Source organism: Drosophila busckii, chromosome 3R (genome assembly GCF_011750605.1).
Source record: "Drosophila busckii strain San Diego stock center, stock number 13000-0081.31 chromosome 3R, ASM1175060v1, whole genome shotgun sequence".
Taxonomy (NCBI): Eukaryota; Metazoa; Arthropoda; class Insecta; order Diptera; family Drosophilidae; genus Drosophila; species Drosophila busckii.
This window is the reverse complement of record NC_046607.1, coordinates 700,106-709,940: the sequence shown is the minus strand read 5'-3', so window position 1 is coordinate 709,940 and position 9,835 is coordinate 700,106. Positions and strand designations below refer to the sequence as shown.

The window sequence follows — 9,835 nt, the reverse complement described above, 5'->3', positions numbered from 1 at the left end:
TATTTGAATATCTTACATACATACATACCATTTATAAATTTCTGCCCCTTGTAACGGCAGCAAAGTTGAATGCGTAATTTGAAGTAGAGACACAAATTTTGCGCTTGTCCACATAGAAAAATAGCCTGAAGTGCCTGGAAAAGTTGGGAATCATTTGCCGCCACCTTCATTATGAAGTCAATCAAGTTTTAATGCTGGGACAGTTAGTTTGTTACGCTGAATAATTCAGCAAGACTCTGTTCGCTCTCTGTCGCTATCTCTCTCTCTAACTTGGGTTTCTTTTTTTTTGTTTATTGATTCAGGCGCGTTTGTCTTTACATACTTACAACCCTCGCATGCCCATGAATTTTAAATTTATTTTTAATTGCACGCAAAATGTTGATGTTGCTTGCTATTTGCTGGTAATTATATTGTAATTAAGCTTATGTTACACACAAATTGTATTTTATTTAATTTAAATATATATATATTTATATATATATATATGTATATGTATATACATTCTGTAGGGTATTTCAAAATACATAAATAGTTTCACTTTGGTTGACACATATGCATTTGATGATATGATTCATGTTAAATTTGGTTTATAGCTCATTTACATACAGTTTCATATATATTATATATACATATGTTATACGCTTTCTTTTACGACAATTTTGTCTGGGGTCTGCATAGTTGAACTTTTAAAAATATAATATGTTTTGCACAAAGCCTGCACAAAGCGATTGTTGCCAAGAACAGTCGGCTTATATTTTGCACTTGATTGCTGTTGGTCAAGCGCTTACAATTTGTCATTGTTTGCGAATAAAGAAACGTACATTGTCAGCAGGTTTAATTTATTTTCATTACGCTCACACTTGTTCCATTCCATTCGAAAGTCAGCAAAAAGTGCTGTGTGCGGGCATTGTTTCCACTCGGTAAGTCCTTGCAATTGACGCCGCACGAGGCCACAACAATCTGCCAGCTCCCAGAGGCTTGGCCTCCAGCTGCACAATATTAACAATAATTGAAAGTTTGCGCTAAATAACACAAGTGGAAAATATAAATTGTTTGGGGCAACCAACCTTTGCTTGCCTGAGCCGAATCGCTCTGCCATTGCTTAAACGCTCAGCGTCTACAACAATCGCTCCAGATCCTCGCTCTCCGCATCGCTGATGTACGAGTCGGTGTCTGTAAAGTAATCATCATCGCATCTATTGCGACGACAGCACACACGTCTGCCGATCTCATCATCGCTCCAGTGCTCAAACTCCTCCTTGTGATGCTCTAGCAACATGAGCGAGGGAAACAAGCTATCACAACCGCTGCAGCTGCAAATGAAAGTCAGTATTAAATTCCGCTGTGAGCCATAACTTATTTGCCTACCCAAAGTGTCGTTTCTTCTGTTGATGCGATGCCAGCTGACGGTGACAGTGAAACGAACGGTCGCACACATTGCAGGTAAGCGACTCATCTGTAAATTTGACAATTGCGTTAAGGCCGACACCGACAGCTTAATCAGACACCCACCATAATCATCATCGTCGTCGGCCATGGCAAGCGCGTGCAAGCGGCTTATTGTGCTTTCGTTAATCTGCTTGCTGGTGGACATGACACCCGTTGACAGCTCCTTTGATGTTTTGCCCTTACTCTGACACAGGCCCAATTCGCACAGGGCATTCTCCACTGCAAAGTTGCCCTGGCAATCGGCGTTTGTGCACGGTAATAGCTCCAGATTCTTCTCACTGCCATTGCTGTTGCCGTTACCGTTGCCATTGTCATTGCCATTGTTTTCCCTATTTCCATTGAGGCTGAAGTTGTTGCCATTGTGGTTAGAGTTGTTGCTGGTGCCAGCGCCGGTTGCAAGTATTTCAAAATCGTCTAGCTCATCGAAAGGATCATCGATTTTGTGTCCCACTGACACGGCATCATCGGCCTCAGCACTTAGCCTGCCGTAGGCCTTGCGCGGCGGTCGCTTCACATATTTGTCTATAAGCAAAGCAAGCAGACAGTCGATAAGCGCCAGTTGAACATACTTTAAGCACACACATGAATATATATCATCCCACTTAAGGCGGACTTACATACGAGCTTGCCATATGCTTTGTCTCGCCAGCAACTTTGTGAAAACTTTTTCCACATCGAAATTAAAAATAAAATTTGTTCTTCATTGCAGCTGACAATTTATGACTGCCTTTGTTTGTTCGTCGTAGCTCTCAGGTTCTCCCTGAAAACTTTCGCTGCGTGTCCTCGAGCCGTAAAGTGATAAAATGAGATTTATTAGGACTCTATTGTGAGGCGGTTTACGATAAATTGTGCCTGCCTAAGAAAAGAAGTTTGCAATTGCTGTTTAAGTTGAAACTGTAGTAAAATTAGCAAATTATCTAAGCAATGATAGTATTGTCAATTATAGAACTTTAGTTTTATTTTATTTGTCCACGAACTTTTGTCTTTAACGTATCGATTTTGTATACTTTTGTATTTATAGCTAAGCTTGTACTATATATAGGCGCATTGACATTGATGGGCAGTAACTGTCAATAGGCATTTTGATATTGATGTTAATTGAAATGCCTGCAAAGGCTTATGGCGCTGCTAACGAAGTTTGCGCTCTTAATAGACTTGCTTATAACTCAATAAGCTTAACCAAACATGGTTTAACTACAAATTTAACACGTCTGTAGTGTTTACTTGCTAGCCTGAGTAAAATGTCAAAGGTTATGGTTCACATATTTGCTGTTGTGTGATTGTGTGCGTGTGTGTGCTGCTGTTGCAAAGCAAAGCCGAAGGGAAACAAATAAAAGCATGCCTGAATATTAAAAGCGTGCTTTGCAAACACTGGCAACACATACAAATGCAACAAGAATTGTTGTTTGTGCAGCTGCATAGAAGCGCGTTAGAGCGTGCTGCAAAAAAAAGGGTAAAAGCCCGACTCAGTTTTATCGCTAAAGTGTGTGCGCTGCGCCCCTAAAAAGTATGCAACAATAGCATTTAACGTTTATGAAGCTCAGTGCATATGTATTTGCGTTTGTGTTGAAGCGCATATTGGAATTTATGGCAAACATATGGTAGTAGACGAGGTCTTTAAAGTCGCTGCAGCTTATGAACCAAGTTGCCTAGATGCTGAAGTTTACCGTTAGTTTTACACAAGTTATAGCGCTAGTTGGCGGTTTGTGGTTGCCTTAAAGTTTATAAATCAAATTCAACGCTAAGTTATTTATATTTTTCTATACATTTGAATTTGGCTAATTCTATAAAATTTAAAGACCAAAATATATCAATTTATAAATGCGTTTCAATTATTGCGTTTAATAAGCTCTGTTGTGATTACAATTACAATTGTTAACATGGCTGTGTTCAACTCTTTTCTCTTTAACCAATTTGTGGCCTTATTATCTGTTAATGTTGCTGACATATGCTGACCATTTGCATATATATTTGCATTATAAATTACCATTTTATGTCCGTGAGCTGAAAAACTGGACAAAGAAACGCGCAACCGCATAATTGAAACTGTTGTTCGAGCCATAATTAATGTCACAATTTGCACATGAGGGTATCAAGTATGCAACAATGAAAATTAAATATCAGATTTTAAATTCATGTGCTGTTTAATGTTAAAACATTGTGGTTTACGTAAAAACGTTGGCAAGGCTTTAAATATTTTTGTATTGAAAATTAAAACTGTAGTAATTTTAGTATATTGAAAATTAAATCTGTCATTTTAGTCTATTTGAGTTTTACTAACTCTCTGTATTGCAAAAACTTTAGTTGCGAAGTTTAAAAACTATTAAAGGAACTGTTTAGTAGAGTAGGTCTATTAAATTGTCGCAAATATCTGTGTCGCAAATGAACAGAAAATAAAAACTTTTTTTATGTTAGAGTCTGTTTGAATATTGTTAACTTTGTTAATTTTTATCAAATTGTTTACTAAGCCGCTCTGCTTTGGCTTTGCATAATTTAAACTGCATTTGAATTGCAGCCCAAAGCCCAGTTAAAGAGCTCAAATTCCCATATGTCTTAAGCTTATTCTAATGAAAAATAACATCTGGCAGTACGCTTATATACTTCTATTGTTGTCTCTAAGCTCTAACGGTTTATCAGTCAGGCTGCTCTGCGTGTCTGTAGGCTGGCGTGAATCTTAGCGCTTAGACAAAAGTATCTTGGGACCTACGCCTGAAGTGTTTGTCGTTTTTCTTCATTTCTGACAGAGGCATCCATGGCACGTTTGCGACAATGAAACACAAACAAACACGCTCACACACGTAAACACACACACACACACAAAAACGTTTGTGGGTTTCGTTATTAACGTTGCTGTTCCTCATATGTATTTGGTTTACTTGGACGAACAGCTCCAACATATGCCGCAGAATTTGTTGCAAACAATACGTCCAAGTGTGTACATACTTATGTGCAGCGTACGTGTGTATTGTGTATTGGCTTAAGTTATTACAAGAATTTTAATTAACTTGCTTCGGATTACGTTGCTAAGTTTTTGGAAGCACGTCAGCATGTGGAAGGCTTACGCTTAACACAAATGATATGCCAAGCAAGTTTATATTTTAATAATAGCTTAATCCAGGCACAAAATTTCAAGAAAATTCCAAATAAAAGTTCACGAAGATTGTGTCTAGCTGAGACAAAGCATTGGTCCGCGCAAGTTGCTGAGCGAGTCAAGTTTCACAAATTACAGTGTCCAATCAATTAGGACCTTGTGTCGAAATGTAATAATATAATTGCCAGCTACTGCCCATTAAGGCCCATTTACCCTGTGTGCTGTTGTTGTGGTTGCCATTGCCGCCGGCGCCGCCATTATTACTGCTCTTCGAGAAGCTGCAATTGTTGTTAAAGGAGTTGAAGAAATTGGCTGCGCCAGTGCGACGTAAAATCCAAAACATGTTGAACTTTTTAGTTTATGCAAGTTAATTAAGTTAATTTGTTGTGGCTGCTGATATTTGCGTGATATGTTATTGCTTGTGTTGTTTCTTTCTTAAGCCTGACGCGCACAAGAGTATGCTAAGAAATATGCGGAACGCCGTAACGCAGCGACGGCATTTCAGGCTTTGCCACTAGCACAGTTGATAAGCAGGCAACAGAAATTTGCGTTTAACACAAATACTGCCACATACACACACACACACACACACACGACAACACGACTTTGGCCGAAATACTGGTAGCGACTGTTCCGTGGCGTCGCGTTGTCTGCACCAAACTAACGGCTTTGCACGAAGCGGCTGTTATTTTATAGCCAAAGAGCGAAATCAACAGAGAGCGAAAGCGCACAAGTGAGAGAGACTAACATTAACGTAACGTAACGTAATGTAACGTAAGCGTTTACGTAGCTCGCATGCTCTTTTAAAGTGCGCCACTTCCGTCAGCACCGACTGCACTGCTCGCATGCTAAATACTGAACTTGACCTTCACAAGAACTTGCCAACTTTACCTACAATTTGTGAGTGTTTTTAATAAATGATTTCACATGCACGTCCTGCTGTAACGGCGCTTTAAGCCCAATACCCAAAAATGTCGGCCGTCTGCACTATCAATCATGCGTAGACCACGGCGTGTCAAGGCTGTAAACAGAACAGCATTTAAAGCTGGCCAAGTTCAGTGTATTAACGCCAAATGTTTGAGCTGGGACCGGCACGCACTAGCACTATGCCACGCCCAAGTCGTGTCTTGATATGTTCGTAAAACTTAAGTGTCACGGCAGCAGGACAAACTTAAATGCTTGCCACACAAGTGCACACTCACACGCACACGCTGGCAGAGTTGCAGAGTGCAAGTGGCAGGTTCATGTACTTGCAACTTAAATGCCACGCTGCAGGCTAGTATATGTAGTATAACTAACACAATGCAATTGTGGATTGAGCTACAGTTTGAGCAGCGCGATTTGTTTGTATTTACAGAGCAAGTAACTCGATACAGAGTCCCTTGTAAACAGTCTGCGTGTGTGTGTTTTTGCCGCTAAAAGCTAGTCAATATAAAATAAAATATATATTTTGTATGCCCAGCTTGAATTTCTTTCAACTTATAGCACTGGAACATTTTTACGCCGCATAAATTGTGCTCATCAAATATTTAAGCTCGGTGCGTGCAATTAACAATTCAAACTGACACGAGTTAAAAGCGATACGACTTTGGCATCGCTGCATTAAAAATTCATTCGCTACGTGCCGCTGTCATAGTGCCAAGCATAACATAAATCGATATCAAATTTGCCAAATATATGTATGCACATACATTGGCAGTCATGTCTACATATGGACATATATTAACGTGGTACATGTCCATTTCAAATTTGTAGCTGCTGTAAACTTGCCCAAATAAATTATGTACTATTAAAAGCTCATGGATTATGCACATGCTGCTGTTGTTTGTTTATTCAGACACAATTACAACACAGTGCAAGCGTAGCAGATTAGCCTGATTGCTAATTAGTTTAATTGTTGCTACAAATATTGCATTAGCTTAGCCAAAACAGGCATACGTATGTGCTAAGTTTAGTTATGTTAAGTTTACAGCTTATGTTATTTAAGGTAATGCAGAACTGACATCGATAAATATGCAATGCCGTCTCGTTGTTATTGTTAGTGATCTTGAATTTCCGTTGAAAACATTCGAATTATTAATTCGTTCAAATTCAAATTTGAATAGTGTATGTACAAATGTACGGTTGCATATTAAATATTTGATTTTATTATTGTACATTTATACAACAAATTTAGCCATTAAAATAGTAGTATTAAAAGCTTTAAAAGTTAGCTAAAGCTGCTCAGCGCATTGCCTGCGCTCTACGCCCATTACTTGAGTATCTTGGCATAATGTTGTTTGTGCTTAAGCTTAAAGCGCAACACACAGCTGTAAATACGTATGTAAACAGTTAGTGTGGTCAGTAAATAAATTTATGTATGCTTGTAATTAATTTACCCAATGGCTATGAATGCAATCAAATAGAGCAAAGCGTTTAAGAAATTGAACAAGCCCGGACAGACTGCTAAAGAGTGCTGATATATAAGCGTATAAAGTGGCGCCGCAACTATAGAAAACAAGCATAGAATTACAGCAAGTTGCTGCTGGCAAAAGTTTCTGTATAACTTACCAAAAGGCGCAAAGGACTGCATAACGTTTTTAATAGAAAAGATTTTGCCTGCAAAAAGAAGTTAACTACTATAAGTTTATAAAAAATAATAATTTGCTTGCCTAAATCCGAGGCGGGCACTATATTCGAGACTATAGTGCTACACATGGGGCCACCAATTGAACGGAATACTCCAAACACTATCGATAAATACATATGCCATGGAAGCGTCGCAAAGCCTCTGATAAGATTGCTAAATACATCAGAGCATAAAGAAAGCAGCGCTAGCGTTACAACCGACAAGCCAAATACCTTAAACAAACATAAACAATTAAAGAATTAAATAATATATTACTTAAATATGTACATATTTGCTAACCTTGCGCAGCAGCAGAAAACCAATCAAAGCGCCCAGCATGGACACCAGCTGACTAATTGTTTCAAAGAATGTGAACTCACGCACAGACCAATGGAACTGTTGACGCACATATAAATACATGACAGTCATAACGCCATCTGAGTAGCATTTGCTTAAGTAGACGGTTCATGAATTTTGTGTTTCAAATAATTCTTACCCACTACAAATATGGTCATGAACATGGCCAAGGTCACCAGCCAAATAATTTCACGCGCATTATATTCTCGAGGCTCTAGGCAAGTTTTGAACATATCCTTTAAGTGTGTTGTGCTAAACAAACCAACAGCAGGCTCAGGCTCAGGCTCAGTCTGCTTTTTGGACTGATCCAAATTGAGATCATTAGTGGTTGTCTTGGCTGGCTTTTCAATAGTTGCGTCTTCGCATTGACCTGCTGCCTGCTCTGCCTCGGCCTTGGCATCCTCTGCCAGCCGTATATGCAGACTCTCTGGCATCCAGATGATAATGAAAATTGTGGCCGCAATCAGACAGCTAGCTGAAATGCCCTGAGTGATTGCTGCATTCGTGGCAGCGTACACATAACTGGACAGAAAGGTGCCACTGCTGAGACCAATAAACACCAACAGTTCCAGAAAGACCATTCTAAGCAAAAGTAAAATGATTTAGTAAATAATTGCGCATAATTTAAGGGTTAACTCACCTGTAAGGTCGCGTTTTGATATCCGTTATATCCGATAGAAAGCACATGCCAGCCACTGAAAAAACACACATGCCGCCAAGCAGTGAATGCGGCAACGCTGCCAAGGTATACCACCAAGGATTTATCGCATAATTGCCGGAGAGTGCGCATATGATGGTCGTTATTAAAGCGCTGCCCGCAAAGCCTTTCACATTATACAAGCGAGCATTATATATGTAAGCAGCTGTCGAGCTATTATTGAACTTACCAATCATTGATATAACCAACAGAGGCTTGCGTCCATATTTATCCGACCAGGAGCCTATGAATAGACCGCACACAGCTGGTATAATGCTTTCAATTAACGTACGCGAGAGAAACATTTCAGCGACATACGATTGAATCTCCGTTTCAATGGCCTAGAGGTCTGACTGAGTTTTAATACAAAAATTCACGCTTGGCTGCATTTTTGCAATTACTGCCGTTTGCTGTACATACATGTATATTAGGGCCGGCATTTTTATCATCCAATTGCTCGCAATCGCTGACGTTATATTGAAAGCTAACTGTACAAGTCTGATATATAATCTGATTACGCATTACGGTGCCTGCAAGTGCAACGTAAATTTCAATTGCCTTGAAATCATCGAATATATGTATATGTATGTACCTGAAAGCACATGCGAAAAGATCAATACAAATACCACAGGCTCCAAGTAAAACATATGAAATAATGCATGCCATTCCATCGCTTTTAGACGCTCATAGAGCTGGGATATTGAGGCGCTCTCAACCATTTCACTGTACACTCTTTACACAAATATAATTCTAGTTTTAGTTTTTATTTTTCAAGTTAAATTTGGTGAAAAATTTATATTTTGACCAAATGACAATTTATTTAAAGCGTACCAACATGTTTATACATGTTTTTAATTTGTATGCATCAGGGGTTGAATTATTCACTAGCACGACAATCGTCGCAGAGCTCAACTTGCAAAATGAACATTTAAAGCTCGATTGGCACAGCTATATAGCAATGTTAGCCGTAATATTTATTTGTGATTTTTATCACACATTAAATTAAAGGGGGAGTTTTTCCATGTAGTTAATCAATGTACCTCACATGCACGCAATTGACGTGCTAGCAAAAATTGCTTGTCATTATAGCTAAACGATTAAAATATTTAGATTTGAATTAAAAAACGTGCTGCAGCGCAAACAACAATTAATTTAGTATTTGCTATTGTACAAAATAGTATAGCTCTGTTTAAATTTAATGCTATAATTGTAATGTAATTGTTATTATTTTCAATTGAATGCTCAACTTCGTCAACTAAAAATAAAAATAGCAATTGTATAATCAAATATGATTTTTTATTGAATGCCAAAGGGAATAGTATGTTAAGCCATTGGATCGGCGTTCTCTCAGCATCGAAGTAAGCAATCAGTCAGTCGTCAGGTTGCGCTTGATATGCGCACATATGAGCCGCAGCAGGCAGCTCAAAGGAATGATGTGCTATTTGAGGAGTAAATAGTAGAAAAGTAAACGATAAAGCATCTAAAATTAAGTGAGACAAAAACAACTTAAAAACTTAAACAAAACTATTTAAATACAAAAAAATGTATGACTTAAATTGCAGATTCTAACCAATAGGTAAGAATATTTTGGACTTAAAATTTGCAAAGAAATTTATACTTACACTTAACTTGA

General features: G+C 38.4%; 2 protein-coding genes across 2 annotated transcripts; both read right to left on the bottom strand.

The window, feature by feature from the left end:
* Positions 1 to 514: 514 nt before the first annotated feature.
* On the bottom strand, positions 515 to 5,189 carry LOC108604799 (probable serine/threonine-protein kinase clkA). Its single transcript, XM_017994399.1, has 5 exons — positions 4,754 to 5,189; positions 1,513 to 1,971; positions 1,369 to 1,456; positions 1,068 to 1,313; positions 515 to 989 (listed from the first exon to the last, which is right to left on the bottom strand). Exons 1-4 carry the CDS (start codon positions 4,881 to 4,883, stop codon positions 1,118 to 1,120), a joined length of 873 nt encoding a protein of 290 aa, XP_017849888.1. The 5' UTR covers positions 4,884 to 5,189; the 3' UTR covers positions 515 to 989; positions 1,068 to 1,117.
* A 1,530-nt stretch (positions 5,190 to 6,719) lies between these two features.
* LOC108604797 (proton-coupled folate transporter) lies at positions 6,720 to 8,967 on the bottom strand. The gene is made up of 10 exons (XM_017994398.2): positions 8,795 to 8,967; positions 8,623 to 8,732; positions 8,393 to 8,543; positions 8,146 to 8,329; positions 7,645 to 8,087; positions 7,449 to 7,585; positions 7,192 to 7,381; positions 7,091 to 7,138; positions 6,919 to 7,027; positions 6,720 to 6,849 (listed from the first exon to the last, which is right to left on the bottom strand). Exons 1-10 carry the CDS (start codon positions 8,919 to 8,921, stop codon positions 6,792 to 6,794), a joined length of 1,557 nt encoding a protein of 518 aa, XP_017849887.1. The 5' UTR covers positions 8,922 to 8,967; the 3' UTR covers positions 6,720 to 6,791.
* Positions 8,968 to 9,835: the final 868 nt, after the last annotated feature.

Coding starts and splice junctions, on each gene's coding strand:
- LOC108604799 (XM_017994399.1), bottom strand. CDS start 4,883: ATGTTTTGGATTTTACGTCGCACTGGCGCAGCCAATTTCTTCAACTCC. Junction 1,457..1,512: donor CGACGACGATGATGATTATG/GTGGGTGTCTGA, acceptor TCAAATTTACAG/ATGAGTCGCTTACCTGCAAT. Junction 1,314..1,368: donor CAGAAGAAACGACACTTTGG/GTAGGCAAATAA, acceptor TTTCATTTGCAG/CTGCAGCGGTTGTGATAGCT.
- LOC108604797 (XM_017994398.2), bottom strand. CDS start 8,921: ATGGTTGAGAGCGCCTCAATATCCCAGCTCTATGAGCGTCTAAAAGCG. Junction 8,733..8,794: donor CTTTTCGCATGTGCTTTCAG/GTACATACATAT, acceptor TTGCACTTGCAG/GCACCGTAATGCGTAATCAG. Junction 8,088..8,145: donor ATCAAAACGCGACCTTACAG/GTGAGTTAACCC, acceptor ACTTTTGCTTAG/AATGGTCTTTCTGGAACTGT.